Source organism: Heterodontus francisci, chromosome 20, assembly GCF_036365525.1.
Source record: "Heterodontus francisci isolate sHetFra1 chromosome 20, sHetFra1.hap1, whole genome shotgun sequence".
Classification (NCBI taxonomy): Eukaryota; Metazoa; Chordata; class Chondrichthyes; order Heterodontiformes; family Heterodontidae; genus Heterodontus; species Heterodontus francisci.
In genome coordinates, this window is record NC_090390.1 from 30,123,666 (window position 1) to 30,145,906 (window position 22,241).

Below are 22,241 nucleotides of genomic sequence, written 5' to 3' on the forward strand. Positions count from 1 at the left end.
TTTGTTTTTCACACAAAGTTTAAAAGATTGGGGTAGAGTCCACTATAGGAGAGAATTGTACCTGTTTGGTGAACGAAGAAGGCCAAATGAGCCACATAGCCCTTTTATTAATCCATGTTAGTCATGCAATTTTATGAGTTTCTGATTATTTTTATTCTACAAGTCTTGTGTGGTCATTGGTTGTCTCATTGTTAGGTTTTCAATCAGGGTGTTCCTGCTTGCAATCCACACCCTGCTAAAAGATTTCTCCTCGAAGTAATCCTTTGAACAATGGATTCTTCTTAACTGGGTTCCAATTGAGCCAGCTGCTAAATGGCATTTCGAATGAGAGTCCTGTGTGGAAACAAATGGCCCCTGTCTGCAGGAACTGCAGCCCCCACGCCCCCCCCCACCCCCTCCCCACTACCCATCCTCTGGCAAAAGATCAAGCCCTATCTTTGATTGAAGGTTGGCTTTGAACAACTCTAATACGTTAAGCACCAGCTTGAGATGGGTAATCACTTAGAGTAACGCAGTTATAAAATTAAATTTCCCAGAATGAATGGAAAATCATGGGATTTTACAATAGACTCATCAGCTGCTCCCTCCATGATAAGCTCATAAGTGGGGATGTTCGCTGATGATTGCACTGTGCTCAGTACCATTTCCAATGCCTCAGATATTGAATCAGTCCATGCCTGCATGCAGGAAGACCTGGACAACATACAGGCTTGGGCTGATAAATAGTAAGTAACATTCGCACCACACAAGTGCCAAAAAATGGCCATCTCCAACAAGAGAGAATCTAACCATTTCCCCTTGATGTCCAACCATCACTAAATCCCCCACCATCAACATCCTGAGGTTACCATTGCTCAGAAACTTAACTGGATCAGCAATATAAATACTATGGCTGCAAGAACAGGTCAGGGGCTGGAAATTCTACAGTGAGTAATTCACCTCCTGACTCCCAAATGCCTGTCCACCATCTACAAGGCACAAGTCAGGAATGTGATGGAATAACCTCCATTAGCTTGGATTGGTGCAGCTCCAACAACACTCAAGAAGGTTGACACCATCCAGGACAAAGCAGCCTGCTTGATCGGCATCCCATCCACCACCTCCATTCACTCCTCCGCCACCGGCACACAGTGGCAGGTGTGTGTTCTATTACCTAGAAGGGGAAGAGCAGTTGACGCATGAGAACACCACCTCATGTCACACACCATCCTGACTTGGAACTATTAGAATTAGAATATTACAGCGCAGTACAGGCCCTTCGGCCCTCGATGTTGCGCCGACCTGTGAAACCATCTGACCTACACTATTCCATTTTCATCCATATGTCTATCCAATGACCACTTAAATGCCCTTAAAGTTGGCGAGTCTACTACTGCTGCAGGCAGGGCGTTCCACGCCCCTACTACTCTCTGAGTAAAGAAACTACCTCTGACATCTGTCCTATATCTATCACCCCTCAACTTAAAGCTATGTCCCCTCGTGTTTGCCATCACCATCCGAGGAAAAAGACTCTCACTATCCACCCTATCTAACCTTCTGATTATCTTATATGTCTCTATTAAGTCACCTCTCCTCCTCCTTCTCTCCAACGAAAACAACCTCAAGTCCCTCAGCCTTTCCTCGTAAGACCTTCCCTCCATACCAGGCAACATCCTAGTAAATCTCCTCTGCACCCTTTCCAAAGCTTCCACATCCTTCCTATAATGCGGTGACCAGAACTGCACGCAATACTCCAGGTGCGGTCTCACCAGAGTTTTGTACAGCTGCAGCATGACCTCGTGGCTCCGAAACTCGATCCCCCTACTAATAAAAGCTAACACACCATATGCCTTCTTAACAGCCCTATTAACCTGGGTAGCAACCTTCAGGGATTTATGTACCTGGACACCAAGATCTCTCTGTTCATCTACACTACCAAGAATCTTCCCATTAGCCCAGTACTCTGCATTCCTGTTACTCCTTCCAAAGTGAATCACCTCACACTTTTCCGCATTAAACTCCATTTGCCATCTCTCAGCCCAGCTCTGCAGCCTATCTATGTCCCTCTGTACCCTACAACATCCTTCGGCACTATCCACAACTCCACCGACCTTAGTGTCATCCGCAAATTTACTAACCCACCCTTCTACACCCTCTTCCAGGTCATTTATAAAAATGACAAACAGCAGTGGCCCCAAAACAGATCCTTGCGGTACACCACTAGTAACTAAACTCCAGGATGAACATTTGCCATCAACCACCACCCTCTGTCTTCTTTCAGCTAGCCAATTTCTGATCCAAAGCTCTAAATCACCTTCAACCCCATACTTCCGTATTTTCTGCAATAGCCTACCGTGGGGAACCTTATCAAACGCCTTACTGAAATCCATATACACCACATCCACTGCTTTACCCTCATCCACCTGTTTGGTCACCTTCTCGAAAAACTCTATATCACCACTCCTTCACTTTCACTGGGTCAAAAACCTGGAACTCCTTCCCTAACAGCACTGTGGGTGTAGCTGTATCACAAGGACTGAAGAGGTTAAAGAAAGTGTCTCACCACTATCTTCTCCAGGGCGATTAGGGATGAGCAGTAAATGCTGGCCTTGCTAGTAATGCACAAATGAATAAGAAAAAAGACTCAACTAATCCAATGCTCTCCTGATTGGCCTCCCCCTTTGCACCCTCCAGAAACTTGAGCTCATCCAAAGTTTTGCTGCCATATCATAACACGCACCAAGTCTTGTTCACCCATTGCCCTTGTGCTCCCTGACCTATATTGGCTCCCAATGTGACAATATCTTGATTTTAAGATTGTCATCCCTGTTTTCAAATCTCCTCCCCATTTCTGAAACCACCTCCAGTCCTACAACACTCCAAGATTTTTTTTTATTCATTCATGGGATGTGGGCATCCCTGGCCAGGCCAGCATTTATTGTCCATCCCTAATTGTCCTTGAGAAGGTTGTGGTGAGCTGCCTTCTTGAACCGCTGCAGTCCATGTGGGCTAGGTACACCCACAGTGCTGTTTGGAAGGGAGTTCCAGGATTTTGACCCAGCGACAGTGAAGGAACGGCGATATAGTTCCAAGTCAGGATGATGTGTGACTTGGAGGGGAACTTGCAGGTGATGGTGTTCCCATGCATTTGCTGCCCTTATCCTTCTAGTTGGTAGAGGTCGTGGGTTTGGAGGGTGCTGTCTAAGGAGCCTTGGTGCATTGCTGCAGTGCATCTTGTAGATGGTACACACTGCTGCCACTGTGCGTTGGTGGTGGAGGGAGTGAATGTTTGTAGATGGGGTGCCAATCAAGCGGGCTGTTTTGTCCTGAATGGTGTCAAGCTTCTTGAGTGTTGTTGGAGCTGCACCCATCCAGGCAAGTGGAGAGTATTCCATCACACTCCTGACTTGTGCCTTCTAGATGGTGGACAGGTTTTGGGGAGTCAGGAGGTGAGTTACTCACCGCAGGATTCATAGCCTCTGACCTGCTCTTGTAGCCACAGTATTTATATGGCTACTCCAGTTCAGTTTCTGGTCAATGGTAGCCCCTAGGATGTTGATAGTGGGGGATTCATCAATGGTAATGCCATTGAATGTCAAGGGAGATGGTTAGATTCACTGCATTCATTTAATTATATGCCTCATCTGCAACCCCAATTTTCATCACTCAAAAATTCCCAGCTATGCCTTCAGTTGCCTCAGCTCTAAGCTGTATAATTCTAATATCTTTATCTCAACAATGACAACATTGCTCCTGAAAACTCTTTGACCAAGCTTTTGATCATTTGTCCTAATATCTCCTCATGCGACTTGCTGTCAAATTCTGTTTGTTAACTCCTCTGTGAAGTGCCTTGGGACATGTAAATACATTAAAGGCATTATATAAATGGAAATTGTTGTTGATATACTCACCTGGATATGGGAGCATGCAACAGGAAAATGAACACCAAACTGTCAATCTTGTCATCAATCTGAGGCTAGAAGAATGAGGTTTCACTGATTGGCATAGAAATGTTAACAGTTAAATTTGGCAAAAACCTAACGAGGAAGAACTTTCTTTTACAGAAGGTTAAAGATAAAGTTTAAATGTCACTAGGCTCGTTCAACAACAACTGCTTGCTTTTACCATAGTAAACCATCCAAAGCTCTTCACAGGAGAATAATCAACCAAAGAAATTGACAGCAGGCCAACAAAGCAGACATTAGGATGGGTGACCAAATGCTTGGTAAAAGAGGTACGCTTTAAGCAGCATCTTAAAAGAAGAGAGAGGTGGAGAGGTTTGGGAAAGAAGTTCCATAGCTTAGGCTTAGATAGCTGAAGGCATAGACACTAATGCTGGGGCAAAGAAAGTAAGGGATGCACTAAGTTGGAGGAACACAGAGTTCTCTGAAGCTTGTGGGGCTGGAGGAGGTTACAGAGATGGGCAGGGTGAGGCCTTGGAGGAATTTGAACATGAGGATAAGAATTGTTAAAATGAAGGTGTTGGTGGACCAGGTACCAATGTGGGTCAGTTAACACAGGGATTAACAGGATATTTTGCAAGTTAGGATACAGGCAGCACAGTTTGAATCAGGTGAAGATTAAGGAGGGTTGAAAATATGAGAGCATTTGAGTAGCCAATTCAGGAGGTAACAAAAGCATGGATAAGGGTTTTGTCAGAAGACAAGCTAATGTAGGTGCAGTGTTGTTACCGAGGTGGAAGTAGATAGCCTTGGTGATGAAGAGTATATGGTGTTGAAAGCTCAGCTCAGGAACAAGTGAAACTCAAAGGTTGAAAAAGGTATGTTTCAATCTCACCCCTCCCTCTCTCTGTAACCTCCTCCAGTCCTAAAACCCTCTGAGAACTCCTGCAGTAAAGTGCTGGGACTGAGATGATTGACATCCAACAACAACAACCATCTTCCTGTATGACTCCAACCAGTGGGGAGTTTTCCCCCGATTCCCGTTGACTCCAGCTTTGCTAGGGCTCCTTCATGCCATACCAGGTGGTAATTGGCTGGGTTGGATTTGTCCTGCTTTTTGTGCACAGGACATACTTGGACAATTTTCCACATTGCCAGGCAGATGCCAGTATTGTAGCTCTACTGGAACAGCTTGGCTAGGGGTGTGGCTAGTTCTGGAGCACAGGTCTTCAGTACTATTGCTGGAATGTTGTCAGGGTTCATAGCCTTTGCAGTATCCAGTGCCTTCAGCTGTTTCTTGATATCACATCGAGTGAATCGGATTGGCTGAAGACTGGCCTCTGTGATTGTGGAGGCCGAGATGGATCATCCACTCGACACTTCTGGCTGAAGATGGATGCAAATGCTTCAGCCTTGTCTTTTGCACTGATGTGCTGGGCTCCCCCATCGTAGAGAATGGGGATGTTTGTGGAGCCTCCTCCTCCTGTTAGTTGTTTAATTGTTCACCATCATTGATGACTGGATGTGGCAGGACTGCAGAGCTTAGATCTGATCCGTTGGTTGTGGGATCGCTTAGCCCTGTCTATTGCATGCTGCTTCCACTTCACCAGGTTGACACCTCATTTTTAGGTATGCCTGATGCTGCTCCTGGCATGCCCTCATAAACTCTTCATTGAACCAGGGTTGGTCCCCCGGCTTGATGGTAATAGAATGGGGGATATGCTGGGCCGTGAGGTTACACATTGTGGTTGAATACAACTATGCTGCTGGTGATGGCCCACAGCGCCTCATGGATGCCCAATAATTGTCCCATATTTTGTTTACAGCATAGTACAATTAACTCTGCTGATGTGCAAATCCCAGGATAAGATTTATTTTCCTACTAATGTTTGAAATGTGCGTTTGGATATGAACTTTTTTTTTTCGAAAGCTTTTTTGCCCCACTTTTTTTCATTCTTAGTAGCCGCTCGTTTGAGTTAAAGGCGTGGAAATTCATCTCCGGCAGTAATGCAAAGCAAGAGATATCGGATCAGCCGCCCGTTATATACAGCGCCTGATAACTGCAATGCAACCGAATATCAGGCGCTGCAACAAAAAACAGGCAGCCGACCTGCTATTGCCAGTTTGCGTCACGGCCCGATATGAATTTCCACCCCAATAATTCTTGCTGTTTAACTTTTACCTCTGACTGGAAATGACCAGCTGACTTGCGATTTAATACCTAATTATTTCATTTTGGGACAAAAGCCGAAGCTGCATAATATATTTAAGCGAAAATAGCGACAACCTCGAAGTGAATCCGAACAACATTTAAAGTACCAGGTCCCTTATTGCTTCTTTTATTTTGCTGGAGTATTCTGAATGGTTAATCGAAATTAAGATTAATTCAGTATTTTTTTTAAACTTTCAAATTCTTTATCTAAATTTAACTCTTAGAATTGCACAAGAGGTCAGTTTTTAAATATGTGGACCAATGATAAAAAAGGGTTTTATATTGCTAAGTGTAGAGAATAAAACTAACAAGCAGTTCATTTAAATTTAATTGTGTGTCTTCCCATTGATCAAAATCTGTAGTGGGGGACTTTGTTTTAACAACACAGCCAGTGTGGGGAGTGGTGTGAAAAGCAGGTTGTTCACAGAGCTCTTTGATGCAATGAGATCAAAGAGAATTGTCAAACTGCACTAACCTTGCGTCTTAATCAGGCTTCTCGGGTATGGCGTTTATACAAACACGCCACTTTGTTAGTTGTTTCTCCTCTCTCTATGGACTGCTACTCAATAAAACATCGAGCTAGGTACATCTAATCCGTATTAAGATGGTTGGCTGCCAAACTAATCCATTCAGACTACAGTGGCTGCTCGTAAACTCTCGAAATACATGTCGATTTTGATGAGAATTGACACAGACTGGCCAAGATTGGAAGCTGAGCACTTTGGATCCAGAGCAAAAAGTAAATAGCTAACGCCATCTCGTGGTTCCCAGTGCAGTTGCTGTGATCATTAATCAGCTCAACCACTTTTCCATGTATTTGTACTAAAGTGACATAAGAGCAACTGCGGTCATCGTTTATCGTGTAGTTTCCATCGCTTGTGCCTGTCACCCGTTACAATAAATGATTTACTGCTATCAATTCGAAAGCAGCAAGCTGTTTTTCACCCAGATTGAGTGGTTGCAAGGAAAATATGCTCCTTACTATAAAAGATTACCGCTACCAGGAAAGAGGCAGGGGATGTGGTTGTTGTGCTGGGTACACTTTATGGAATAACTAGCATTTATTGCTTTGGAGCATGTTAAATGGCTCCTGTGTTTTATGTTATTTTGTTGTTGGCCTGTTTCCTATTGCAACTGTTATTCTATTTTGGTCACATCATATTTTCTGTAAATGTTTAGCATGAAGTTTACTGCTTTTAGTTAATGAAAACTGTCATTTTTTTCATTTCCTGTTGCTTCATGTACGAGTTAGTCTCCAATGTGGAATACACTTAAAAGGAAAATCATTTCCTCACAGTCTAGTTACCTCAGCAAAATACTGGTGTTCCAGAAACTACCTTTTGTAGAAAAGAAAGACTTAAATTTATATAGCACCTTTCACAACTTCAGGTCATCCCAAAGTGTTTCACAGCCAGTGAAGTAGAGGCCTGCTTTAGGTCGGGAAAAAGAACCCGACCCAAATCCGACCGAACCACAGTGGACCCGAGCCCAACCCGGCCCGAGTCCCTCCGATTTTGCCCCAAGCCCAACCTGACCCGACCCGAACCCGCGCCGACTCTGCCCGACCCAAGCCCAAACCCGACCATCCCTTTACTTACCTTCCTGACACTGAACCTGCAAGAAGGTGCAGTGCATGCGCGATGACATCATAGTGACGTCACTCGCTCACTGCGCAGACTCAGTTTTGTGCCGAACTCCCAGCTCAGGTACGTTTTTTTATTTTTAATAATTACCAGCAGAGCACCTACGGTGTGTGTCTGGCCCGACCCGACTCGACCTGGACTCGGCCCAACCCGACCTGAGCCCGAAAGCCGTACCCCTGAAGATGGGCCCGACCCAACCCGAACCCCACACATGTTGTCGGGTTCAGGTTGGGTAGCAGGCCTCTACAATGAAGTACTTTTTGACATGCAGTCACTGTTATAATGTAGGAAACTTGACAGCCAGTTTGCACATAGCAAACTCCCACAAACAGAAATGTGATAATGGCCAGATACTTTGTTACAGTGATGTTGACAAATGTTGGCCAACATCTGTAGATTTATAGTGAGGTTACTAATGGCTGGATGAAACCTGGACTGTGTGAAGTAATGGTGCAAATAACTGACTGACGTCAACTTAATAGCAGCTTAATATAATAGCAATTTATTCAGAGTGGAATATGCTGAACCTTAGAAGATGGTGCATATGAACTTTTTTCCCCATAATAATGAATATATGCCTTCAGAATGCAACTAATGCTGTTAGAACCAGGATAGTTTCTCAAAGAAAGTATCAAATAGCCATTCATCACTTTAATGACACACTTGTACTTCCACTGTCACATTGAGGCAAAGTAGTTTTGGGTTCATGTTGATGTGAATGTGGCATTTTGCTCCTCAGTTCACTCAAGTAAGAGATATTGGCCCACCCCCAGCTGGTAGTCTTACCACATTGAACTTGCAATGGGCACAGTATAACTCCAGGTTGATGTAACGCTGCATTTTAAAAGTGCCCATTTGATCTTGGGAGTTTCATAATCTTGCTTTTTGATTTCTTCTAATATTCAAAATAACTGACTTGAGGAATGGAACTCAGATTATGTATTCAAGCATGTGTGTGCTGAGCTTCCTGTCAGTATAACTCATGTCAACCAACTATACGGATATTGCATTCTGGAGAAATTGGATGCAGACTGGTATCTGCAGTAGAACTGTAGCATTGGACACAGATGAATGAACTCAGTAATGGGCATCATCTGTATCCGTCAGTAGGAGAGACTCACCAGCTAGGAGCATGTTTGAGAAATTTAGGCCAGTGCTGCATTATACATTTCCAACTGTTTAAATCAATGGTCAGAAAATCATGTGTAGCACGCATCCAGATTTCCAATATATGCTGCTAATGGTCAGGGTTTCCCTTGGGAGTGCAAGGTGAGAAAAGTAACCCTAGCATACATATAGATGTAAATATATCACACTTCATTATTTTAAGAAAATAAATTAGATTCAAGTATAAGTTTTTCATTTTATTATTGTGATCCTGTTGTGTTCACTACAAGTTGTAAAAGCTGGATGGACCTGTGAATCTTTCTCTCTCCATTATTTGGCTAACTCGTGAAACACACATGGAATAACACCAAACTGATCCTTAAGACCAAGCTGATGGTTTATAAGGCCTGTATTCTCTGCACCTTGCTGTATGGCTGTGAAACATGGGCGACTTACAGCTACCAGGAAAAGAAGCTCAATAATATCCATCTTCTCTGTCTGTGGCGCATTATGGGTATATCCCGGCAGGACAAAATCACAAATGCGGCTGTCTTCTCAAAGGCAGAGCTCCCAAGTGTGTTGGCACTAATCAAACAGATGCAGCTTCGGTGGATTGGACACGTCCGCAGGATGGAAGACTGTCACATGCCCAAAGACCTTCTGTGTGGTGAGGTAGCCAGGGCCTGATATCAGTGGGGCACCCTAGGCTTCGCTTCAAGAATGCTTGCAAATGTGACATGAAGCCTCTAAATGTTGACAATCACATCTGGGAGTCACTTGCTGGCAAAAGAGGGAAATGGCGACACATCCTGTGGACTGATGTGCACTACCACGATGACCAGTGGCTACAGCAGCCTGGCAACAACTGCCAATGCCGAAAACAATAGCTCACAGTGTCACTTGGCAGTTTCATGTGTGGCACTTGTGGCAGAACCTGCCTCTCAAGGATTGGACTTCACAGCTATCAGCAAAGATGCACCAAGAGAAGACAGCCACCTAAATGGTTGTTTGCTGCATGTCCATCATCTATAAAGATGGAAGGATGCCAACCATTATTGTAATATGTTTGTACTCAGTTTAAGAAACAGGGAATAGCATTTTGGGTAAGTTCTTGCTGATTTGTGAATATTTGTCTCGATTCAGAGTATCTTAAATCCTTTAAAAAGTGTAATAGCACTTAAATGCAGAATAACAAAATGTTCCTAAGTACAAAAGTGAAGGCATTAGTAGCCATACATGGAAGGGGAAATCTCCGCACACTTAGTTGTTTTTGTTCATTTGCTAATCGCTTAAGCTTAACATCTCCTGCTGGATAACACTAAAGTTAGAATTTAACATGAATATTGATTCATTCCAGTTATGATGTGTTACCTTTATGTCAACTGACGAATCTACATTGCTCTTAACCCACAATCGTAACATCCTGAATAAGAAACTTAATACAGTAGCTGGACCAAACAAAATTCATTTAAGTCGCCTAGTCTGTAAGGCAATTTCAGAAGGTTTTCTAATCTTGAATATTATGTTTTGCAGTCCATAAAAAGCATATCTCGGTCCTCTCAGTGCTTTGCATTCAGAGAAGTATATTTAGAATCGATCATCACAGTATATTTCAGTCCCTCCCAAGACAGCTATGTGAATGAACAGCACATTCTCTTCATTCAGACACAAGGCAAAGGTCCATCCTTTTGTTTGCTTTGGTGATTGAGCCGATGGCTATGGCAATTTGATCCAGCCTTGACAATAATGGAGCAGACTACAGAATGTAGAGGAAAAAATATCCTTGTAGGCTTGATCTGTTCTTTATCTATCTCAAAGCAGCTGCTCACCCCTGTGGCTCGGAGCGAATAACTGAGTGTGGAACATAGTCTGATTTTAAGATTAACCACAATGCTGTAATGAACTTGGTTTTGTTCCACTTTTTCATTTTGCTGGCCCTGTCTGTATGTGGGACAATTGGAAGAGCACTTCATTTACATTTTCACAGTGGCTTTCATTTTTGAGGGTCCAGGCACTGTTTAGGATACATTTCAAGTTTTTGTTAAAAATTATTTTGCATATTCACAAATGTGAAATCTCCCGTGAACCAGCACAATCAGGCAGCATTACAGAATGTAATCTGTTTTTCATTAAAAAGTGCTTCTTGATGCATTGGAGTGGTAACCAGGTGCAGTTTTATTCACGTAGCTGAAAATGGGTTTATTGCCAAAATAAGCATTTTTAGTAGGTGTAATCTGTCCTCCGACTGTGAGTAAACTGATGTAAAATCACTGAAAATGATTTCAAAAAAGCTATACTGAACCATAAAAAAGTTTCATTTGTATACACTAGTGAGTTTCTTAGTAAATTAAGTATTTTTTGATATGAAAAATGTGCATGTTAATGCCTATGCAAAGGGAAAATTTGAAGAGCCTTCCCAAACCAGTGCAATCAGCGGAATCTTGCAATCCCAATCTGGTGGTGAGCTGTCTTCTTGAACCGCTGCAGTCAGTGTGATGAATGTACTGCCACAGTGCTGTTAGTTAGGGAGTTCCAGGGTTTTAAACCAGTGTCAGTTAAAGAATGGCAATATATCTCCAAGTCAGGATGGCATATGATTTGGAGGGGAACTTGGGGATGTTTCCATGTGCTTGTTGCCCTTGTTCTTCTAGGTGGTAAAGATTGCAGGTTTGGGAGGTGCTGTTGAAGAAGCCTTGGTGAGTAGCTGCAGTGCATCTTGTAGATGGTACACACGATGATCATAGTGCAGAAGTAGTGGAGAGAATGAAAGTTTAAGATGGTGGATGGGGTGCCAATCAAAAATGCTGCTTTGTCCTGGATGGTGTTCAGCTTCTTGAATTTTGTTGGAGCTGCACTCAGCCAGGCAAGTGGAGATTATTTTATCACATTCCTGATTTGTGCCTTGTAGATGGTGGAAATGCTTTGCGGAGTCAGGAGTTGGCAAATACCTAGTCTTGTAGCCACAGTATTTATGTAGCTGGTCCAGTTAAGTTTTTGGTCAACGGTGATCACCAGGATGTTGATAGTGAGGGTTTAGACAATGGCAATGCTATTTAATGTCAAGAGTAGGTGGTTAGACTCTCTCTTATTGGAGATAGTCATTGCATAGCACTTGTGTGGCACGAATGTTACTTGCCACTTACCAGCCAAGACTAAATGATGTCCCGCCTTACTACATGCAAACACAGTTTCATTATCTGAGGAATTGTGTATAGAACTGAAAACTGTAATGATCAGGGAACATTCCCACTTCTGACCTTGTGATGGAATTGAACCTTGAACCAGCTTTAAAGGTCACAGAAAACAAAAGCATGAGTAGTCTGGGTGTAGCTCACCTAAGTTTTAAATTCCCCAATCTTTTGCATTGCTTTGCCCAATTTCACTCCAATTGTGCTGGAATATGAGCACACAACTAATGGAAACAAGTGGAAAGTTCTGAAACATACTGTTAAATGTGCTTGATTGTGTACCTGTTCTTAAGTAACTGTGACAGGTTTTAATGTGGAAAGTGAAGACGCTGGCACATAATCAAACATTCATTTTGAATGCAGCAACATAGGCATGGCGGACCTAATAGCAAAAACAATGACCTGGAGTTTCTGCTCTGATTGTGCTTTTTAGGCACAATTTGGCTCATATTTGTGCAAAAAGTGGCAGAATTTTAAATGTAAATCGCATTCAGTGCAAAAAAAAATCTGGAATTGAAAGCTAGTCTAATGATGGCCATGAAACCATTGTCGATTGTTGTAAAAACCCATCTGGTTCACTAATGTCCTTTAGGGAAGAAAATCTGCTGTCCTTACCTGGTCTGGCCTACATGTGACTGCAGACCCACAGCAATGTGGTTAACTCTTACATGCCCTCTGAAATGGCCTAGCAAGTACCTAACCACTACAAAGTCAATAAAAAGGAATGAAACCAGACAGACCACCTGGCATCGACCAAGGCACCGGAAACGACAATGGCAAACCCAGCCCTGTCAACTCTGCAAAGTCCTCCTTACTAACATCTGGGGGCTTGTGCCAAAGTTGGGAGAGCTGTCCTGCAGACTAGTCAAGCAACAGCCTGACATAGTAATACTCACGGAATCATACCTGACAATGTCCCAGACACTGCAATCACTATCCCTGGGTATGTTCTGTCCCACCGGCAGGACAGACCCATCAGAGGTGGCGGGACAGTGGTATACAGTAGGGAGGGAGTTGCCCTGGGGGTCCTCAACATCGACTCCGGACGCCATGAAGTCTCACGGCATCAGTGCAAACATGGGCAAGGTAACCTCCTACTGATTACCACCTACCGCCCTCCCTCAGCTGATGAGTCAGTACTCCTCCATGTTGAACACCATTTGGAGGAAGCACTGAGGTTGGCAAGGGCACAAAATGTACTCTGGGTGGGGGACTGCAATGTCCATCACCAAGAGTGGCTCAGTAGCACCACTACTGACCGAGCTGGCCAAGTCCTGAAGGATATAGCTGCTGGACTGGGACTGCGGCAGGTGGTGAGGGAACCAACACGAGGGAAAAACATACTTGACCTTGTCCTCACCAATTTGCCTGCCGCAGATTCATCTGTCCATGATTGTATTGGTAGGAGTGACCACCGCACAGTCCTTGTGGAGACAAAGTCCCGCCTTCACATTGAGAATACCATCCATCGTTTTGTGTGGCACTACCACTGTGCTAAATGGGACAGATTTTGAACAGATCTAGCAATCAAAACTGGGCATCCATGAGTCACTGTGGGCCATCAGCAGCAGAATTATACTCAACCACAATTTGTAACCTCATGGCCCGGCATATCCCCCTACTCTACCATTACCATCAAGCCAGGAGACCAACTCTGGTCCAATGAAGAGTGCAGGAGGGCATGCCAGGAGCAGCACCAGGCATACATCAAAATGAGGTGTCAACCTGGTGAAGCTACAACCCAGGACTACTTGCATGCCAAACTGCATAAGCAGCATGCAATAGACAGAGCTAAGCAATCCCATAACCAACGGATCAGATCTAAGCTCTGCAGACCTGCCACATCCAGCGGTGAATGGTGGTGGACAATTAAACAACTAACTGGAGGAGGTGGCTCCACAAATATCCCCATCCTCAATGATGGGGGAGCCCAGCACATCAGTGCGAAAGATAAGGCTTAAGCATTTGCAACAATCATCAGCCAGAAGTGCCGAGTTGATGATCCATCTCACCCCCTCCTGAAGTCCCCAGCATTACAGATGCCAGTCTTCAGCCAATTCAATTCACTCTGCGTGATATCAAGAAACGACTGAAGGTACTGGATACTGCAAAGGCTGTGGGTCCTGACAATATACCGGCAATAATACTGAAGACCTGTGCTCCAGAACTTGCCACACCCCTAGCCAAGCTGTTCCAATACAGCTACAACACTGGCATCTACCCGGCAATGTGGAAAATTGCCCAGGTTTGTCCTGTACACAGAAAGCAGGACAAGTCCAACCCGGCCAATTACCGCCCCATCAGTCTACTTTCAATCATCAGCAAAGTGATGGAAGGTGTCATCAACAGTGCCATCAAGTAGCACTTGCTTAGCAATAACCTGCTCAGTGATACCCAGTTTGGGTTCCGATAGGACCACTCAGCACCTGACCTCATTACAGCCTTGGTTCAAACATGGACAAAAGAGCTGAACTCAGGAGGTGAGGTGAGAGTGACTGCCCTTGACATCAAGGCAGCATTTGACCAAGTATGGCATCAAGGTGCCCTAGCAAAACTGGAGTCAATGGGAATCAGGGGGAAAACTCTCTGCTGGTTAGAGTCATAACTAGCACAAAGAAAGATGGCTGTGGTGGTTGGAGGTCAGTCATCTGAGCTCCAGGACATCACTGCAGGAGTTCCTCAGGGTAGTGTCCTCGGCCCAACCATCTTCAGCTGCTTCATCAATGACCTTCCTTCAATCATAAGGTCAGAAGTGGGGATGTTCGCTGATGATTGCACAATCATCAGCGGCACAGTGGCGCAGTGGTTAACACCGTAGCCTCACAGCTCCAGCGACCCGGGTTTAGTTCTGGGTACTGCCTGTGCGGAGTTTGCAAGTTCTCCCTGTGACTGTGTTGGTTTCCGTCGGGTGCTCCGGTTTCCTCCCACAGCCAAAGACTTGCAGGTTGATAGGTAAATTAGCCATTGTAAATTGCCCCTAGTGTAGGTAGGTGGTAGGAGAATGGTGGGGATGTAGTAGGGAATATGGGATTAATGTAGGATTAGTATAAATAGGTGGTTGTTGGTCAGCACAGACTTGGTGGGCCGAAGGGCCTGTTTCAGTGCTGTATTTCTAAATTTAAAAAAAAACGTTCCATTCACGACTCCTCAAATACTGAAGCAGTCTGTGTAGAAATGCAGCAAGACCTGGACAATATCCAGGCTTGGGCTGATAAGTGGCAAGTAACATTTGCACCACACATGTGCCATCTCCAACAAGAGAGAATCTAACTATCTCCCCTTGACATTCAATGGCATCACCATTGCTGAATCCCCCACAATCAACATCCTGGGGGATAGCAGAAACTGAATTGGAGTAGCCATATAAATACCATGGCTACAAGAGCAGGTCAGAGGCTAGGAATCCTGTGGTGAGTAACTCACCTCCTAGCTCCCCAAAGCCTGTCCACCATCTACAAGTCAGGAGTGTGATGGAATAGTCTCCACTTGCCTGGATGGTTGCAGCTCCACCAACACTCAAGAAGCTCGACACCATCCAGGACAAAGCAGCCCGCTTGATTGGCACACCATCCACAAACATTCACTCCCTCCACCAGCGATGCACAGCGGCAGCAGTGTGTACCATCTACAAGATGCACTGCAGCAACACACCAAGGCTCCTCAGACAGCACCTTTCAAACCCACAACCTCTACCACCTCGAAGGCCAAGAGCAACAGATGCATGGGAGCATCACCACCTGCAAGTTCCCCTCCAAGTCACACACCATCCTGACTTGGAACTATATTGCCATTCCTTCATTGTCACTGGGTCAAAATCCTGGAACTCCCTTCCTAACAGCAGTGTGGATGTACCTAGTTCACATGGACTGTAGCGGTTCAAGAAGGCAGCTCACCACCACCTTCTCAAGGGCAATTAGGGATGGGCAATAAATGCTGGCCTAGCCAGTGACGCCCACATCCCATGAACGAATAAATTTAAAAAAAACTCAGTGCAGTTTGAGTTTCTGCAATCTTTTGCATTTGATTTAAAAGCACTGAACTGGAAGCAGGTCCCATTCACAAAACTGGCTACACCCCCAGGGTGAATTAATCATTATTGGGAGTTTCCGCTAATTGCGTTCATTTGTAGGCTTCTAGTGAGGCTTTAAAAATTAAGCTGGAACCTTTGGGCGCAAGGACAGTAAACAGTTACATTTTCAAAGGTTTCGAATTCTTTTCTAATTTACTAAGGAACTGACTGCTGTATCCCAATATAACTAGAAAGTAGTTACTTTTTTGCCATTTTTCAGTCATTTAAAATCACATTACTCACAGGTGGTGGACTGACACTATGATTAAAACTGCACTCGGTTACCACTCGAATATTTTTTAAATCAAAACATTTTTTTAGATAACCTTTTAGAATGCTGCCCAGTCGCGCAAGTTCACGGCAGATTTTGAGGTTGTTGATCGGCCAATGTGTTTGAATGAAAACTCAATTCACCCTGGTGGCATGGCCAGTTTTGTAAGCGGGGTCTGCTTCGAGTGCAATGTTCTTAAAACTCACACAAAAGATTGTGGAAACTCCAGTTGGGAAAAATGAAATTTGTGCTTAAAATTCTGTGATCCTTTGCACTGGTTACACTGATATTAGGTGAATTGCGCAGAGAAAAACAGCACCATCGATCAGAAATTCCAGGCCATTGCATTTTGCTACCTCCCCAGTCCTTCCCTGATTCTTTACCTACCCTTCCTATCCCCTATCCCATACTTTAACTTTGCATCTCAACCAGTGTGTTTTCTTATCTTACCATCCTATTCTCATCCTTTACAACTCACCTTACCCTTTTTCATTACAGCCTCTCCCCAATCTTATGGGCTGGATTTTATTAGTGTGCCGCACTGTGCAGCGGCATACTTTGAACTCGGTGATATTACGCACATGGACTGATTTAAATAGAGGGGGCAGAGCAGCCACCCCCGATGACGTAGAGGGGGCAACCGCCACAACCCTGGCAATGGTATCCAGCGCAATTGCACAGGTGTCATTTTTAAAGGGCTTTAAGCTCTTAGAAGTAATTATAACTTTTAAAGGTAAAGTATTCGGAATTTTGATTTAACAATTAATAAAGATTATGGAGGCCCTTTCCCAACCACCCCCCCCCAACGCCGGTAATTTCAATGCGCAATATGATCAACACTTGCCTTTTTCCCAACCCGAACTTCCCCCCCCAACCTTCTAACTTTTGCCCTTCAACCCCTTCCCACCATCCCCACATCTAATAAAAAGTGATTTCCCTACTCCCGCACCCCTCCCGGCCTGAAAATCTTATTCTTCCCCCCTCCCCACCAGGTTCTCGCCTCAGAACTCCGTACGGAGTTTCACAGGCACGTGAAGACGAACAGCCGCCGCCTATGGGTAGGTTAATTTACACGTCTTTATTGTTAATTTGAATATTCAGATGAAGGGCCGAGGTCACCCCACCACCGGTAATATGCGGCAGGCCCTTCTCGACGTCGGGGGTCAAGGTGGGCCTCTCCCTGCAGAATATTAGCGGCCCCCCCGCCGCGACCCACAGTGTCGAGGGGCTGGTAAAATTCAGCCCTTTGTGTATGCTCATCATTTCCATGTGTTACCACACTAACCCAGTCTGTGTGATGGCATTTATTCACTGAGCTGTTTGAGGAGTTCTAAGGGTTAATTTTTCATGATGTTATGTAAACATCAGCATTTCATATATAGTTCAAAAGTAATCATTTTTATTTCAGCTCTAGAAAGTATATAACAGGCACTCTGCATTGACAGCTGCAGGGAGATACAGGACAAATCAAGGACAATTAAATATGTAAAAGTTAAAAATCTACAACCAAAGGAGTGCAACAAGTCCGTGAACAGCATTCAGTGACAAAATATACATTTTGACAATTTTGCCATGCTCGTTTATCTAAACAAAAGGCTAAATTGGAAACAACTCCTAACAAATACTTTATATAAATTTATAAATGTTCAGTGAGTTTTAACAATTGATGGTAAACTTCTTGTTAAATAGAGACAGGAAATATAGATCTTAAAAGTGGGTATCAGCTACGATAAATCAATGTTTAAACTCAGTAGTCTTGTGAGACTAAGTTTTACAGTTATCTTGAAAGATTTCGAATTGTGTCAGCCAGGGCTATATTTATTGCAATTTGACGACCTTAAGGAGATAATTTTACCCTAATATTTGCAACACAGGTAAATTAAAAGATGGGTTTGCATATACAATGAAATCACCCAAAGCAATGATAAGTATAGTCATGTGACTTTTTCTTGTTGCACGTGCACACATTTCACAGAAATGCTGCATTACGTCATAACCAGTTTCACAGTTTCCCTAAAATCGAACAAAATTAAGGGTACTACAGGTTACTTACTGCAAATTGTACCTCATTTAAAAAAAGGCCTATTAAACCTTACAGAAGAGATAATTTATACAGAAGCCAGCTAAGAAGGATTGATCCTTGAGGTTTTTCTGTTTTTTTTTAACGTTAACGCAGCATTGGACCAAATTTATAAATTTGTTTGGACGCCATGTGTTTTAAGGCACTTGAGACAATGCCAAACCTAGTCTAACCTATGGGAGAAATGATCTTTACAATGTTTCAGAAATTTTAGGCAGCAAGCCTTTCGGTTTTTTCTTTCAGTTCAATGGTGTTGGATTATTTGATAGAATCTTTAGTGCGGTCGAGTTCAAAGATGAATAGAGTGATAATATGGGAAAAATATCAAGTCAGCTAAAACAGAAAGAAAAGGTTAAGTCACACTAAAAGTCTCAACACTTAAAACATATCTGCCTATTTACAGTAATATGGAGCTTGTGGTCCAATTAAATAAAAACAATAGATATTACATTTTAAAAATATAGAGCTGCAAATGTGACTGAGCCTCTTGACCCACAGGGTTTACAACAGTGTTTGATTGCTACTTCGCATGAGATTGTATCTAGAGCTTCCTTCTTCACTTTTAATAGATGTATTTCATGAGCCCACCACCCCCCACACCCCAACTCCCTCCATTATTTTCACATTCAACTTTCAGAATTCACCAGGAATAGAACTTGCATGATGGATCTAACACTCTTTTGATTAATTGCTCGGCACAGACAGAGAAAACATTGGTAAGAACAAACAGCCTGAACAACACTAAAAAGTTGCAGATTTAATCAGGAGTGGTAGTTGCGGCATTTGTAAATATGAGAAAGAGTATTAGGAAAATATGTTCATCACATTTTACTTCTGCAGGAGTTTGTACTATCAATGAACTGTTGGGTCATTTCTGGGGAAATGTGAAGCATTCCACATCTGCAGCTTAAAGAACTTTTAAGGTGATTTCTAAAATATAAGCCAAAGTATATCCAGATAAGGTACGATTGTTCCTGTAAAGTATTACGTGTCATATTTCCATGGTTTACTATAAAGCACATTTCCTTGAATAAAGACAGAACATTAAATTCAAAGTGACAGCTTGCTAGCATTGGTATTAAGTGTGAACAGTGGGTTGTCAAGTACATTTTTACATTTTTAGCACTAGTAATGTTACTGGATGGCTGGTAGTGACCAGCCTTTCTGTTTAGTTCAGCTTCTCCTTATTTTCTTCTCTCTTTGCTCCCTTTAGTGGTGACATTCTACAATGACACAGAAGAATATCTGAAGAATGAAGTTACATTACTATAGCTCCTTTCACAACCCCAGGATGCCTCAAAGCACTTTGCAGTCAATCAAATATTTCCAAAAAAAAAGTTTCGTCACTGTTGTAATATAGGAAATGCATCAGTCAATTTGTGCACAACACGGTGCCACAAACAGCAATGAGACAACGACCAGATGACCTGTTTGTTGATGTTGTTTGAGGGAGAAATATTGGCCAGGATAAAAAAAATTCAGGCTATTTCCCACCTCCCCCCCCCCCACCCACTCACTCCCACCCACACCCCACCCCAACCCAACCCTTTTCATACCATCCATTTGGAAGTTATGGATTGGGAAAGAGGTCTGAATTCTATTCAAGGAAATCAAAAAAAGTTACACATTTAAAAAAAAATGAATGCATATATTTGACAGCATTACACAGAAGTCTGACTGTTTGAAATAACAAATTATTGAACACATAGTTTTCAGCTAGCATTTAAGTCCGGTGGGATGTCACAGAAATGATTATTATTCAAATGCATCTTCAGGCAGTATTTGACCTTCAGTATTTCTGCTAATTTACATTGCAATACAGAGAAATGTTTTTGCCTTTTAGAAGGCAAGGGAATAGAATTACTTACAAAATATAGGAGATGATTTTTCCTATTTTAATATTTAATTGATCAGGCAGGCAGCTAATGTGGGGGTGGGTGAAGAACTGGTCCTGATAGCATGTGTTGTGCTTTGTGTACATAAATACATGATGCCACTTTTAAATATATCACCGAAACAGAGAAGTAATATTCAGTCTAGTAATGAATAAAGTGACTTGACATGAAAAGTGGTTGACCAATAGTTTTACTGGTCCTTCACATACACACTGGCTTGTCATACACAGGGACCTGTGTACTTGCACTGAGGAATGGGAATGCTCCAAATTCATTTCTATAGCAATTAACATAGTCCCCTGAATAAAAGTCCCTTGAATAAATAGCTACAATTGTCTTTTTATTTTAATTAGAAAAAAAATCTAAATTTAGAATAAGTTTATTGGTTTCAAATGACCCATTTTTACCTTTTCAGTATTAATTTGTCTCCGGAGCAAAGCACTAGTCACCTCAGTGAAGGAAAAGCCTTACATGTACGCTAATAAAACAAGTTGCTCTAGGACCACCATCTAAGTTGCTATTTTTTGATTCAAACTTGAGTGTTTTTTTTTAAGGAACACCATTGCAGTTATCTAATGGTGTAGCTCCTAATGCCATCATCATCGCTGTAACAGGCATCAATCAAGGCATCATGGTGACCCAGAGCACTAATGCTCTTCCTCGTTTCTTTTCCATTTGCTGGCAGTCTTTTTTTTTTCTCTTTTACAAAGATGCTGTCCTAGGCAAGGCAGAAGCAAGTTTGAAGGAACAGATTTAGAAATCTGCATCCCATCCGGAGTTATCATCAGGAGGCGGGTCATCACTGTCTTCGGGGAAACTGTCAAAGTTGCTCGTGTCTGTCGGAGATGTGACCTGCAAAAAGAAACATTGTGTCCTTTTTAAATTGGTGACTCAAGATGGTGAATTATTTCACATGGCTCTCGTTATCAAATTGAGGTGTGCAAAGCTGCAACATTACAACCATTATATTCTTCAACAAGTGAAGAAAATTTGTGTTTATACAGCACTTGTCAAGACCTCAGGACATTCACAAACTGCTTTACAGACAATAAAGTATTTTTGAAGTGTAGTCACTGTTGTAGTGCATGAAATGCGGCAGCCAATTTTTGCAAAGCAAGCTTCTACAAACAGCAATGTGATGATCTGTTTTAATGACGTTGGTTAAGAGGTAAATGTTGGTCAGGACACCATGGATAATGCCCCTTCCCTTCTAAAAAAAAAAGTGCTATGAGATCTTTTACAGACATCCGAGATTAGGGCGGCACAGTGGTTAGCATCGCAGCCTCACAGCTCCAGGGACCTGGGTTCGATTCCGGTTACTGCCTGTGTGGAGTTTGCAAGTTCTCCCTGTGTCTGCGTGGGTTTTCTCCGGGTGCTCCGGTTTCCTCCCACAAGCCAAAAGACTTGCAGGTTGATAGGTAAATTGGCCATTATAAATTGTCACTAGTATAGGTAGGTGGTAGGGAAATATAGGGACAGGTGGGGATGTTTGGTAGGAATATGAGATTAGTGTAGGATTAGTATAAATGGGTGGTTGATGTTCGGCACAGACTCGGTGGGCCGAAGGGCCTGTTTCAGTGCTGGATCTCTAATCTAATCTAATCTAATCATTACGGAGTAGAATTTACAAGTTGATGCCCCTCACACAGAGCTTCCTACACCGGACCGTATATTAGACATTTGGGTGGAAGGGCTGTTGTCTTCTGCAGGAGTCATAGAGTCATTTACACCAGAGAAGTATGCCATTCAGTCCTTCTAGCCTATGCCGGCTCTCCACAGAGCTATCTAGACAGTCCCACTCCCCCGCATGCTCCCCATAGCCCTGCATACTTATTTCCTTCAAGTGGTCTCCAATTTCCTTTTGAACTTATTGATTGTCTCCACTTCCACCACCA

General features: G+C 43.1%; 1 protein-coding gene across 6 annotated transcripts in view; it reads right to left on the reverse strand.

Moving 5' to 3' along the window:
* Nucleotides 1-20,026: 20,026 nt before the first annotated feature.
* prkg1b (protein kinase cGMP-dependent 1b) overlaps nucleotides 20,027-22,241 on the reverse strand; it is an 847,749-nt gene continuing 845,534 nt past the window's right edge. For all 6 annotated transcript variants that reach the window (XM_068052493.1, XM_068052492.1, XM_068052491.1 and 3 more), the window contains one exon: nucleotides 20,027-21,198. In XM_068052493.1, the coding sequence (XP_067908594.1) occupies nucleotides 21,100-21,198 (99 nt within the window). In that variant the 3' untranslated portion in view covers nucleotides 20,027-21,099. The remainder of the gene's footprint in view (nucleotides 21,199-22,241) is intronic.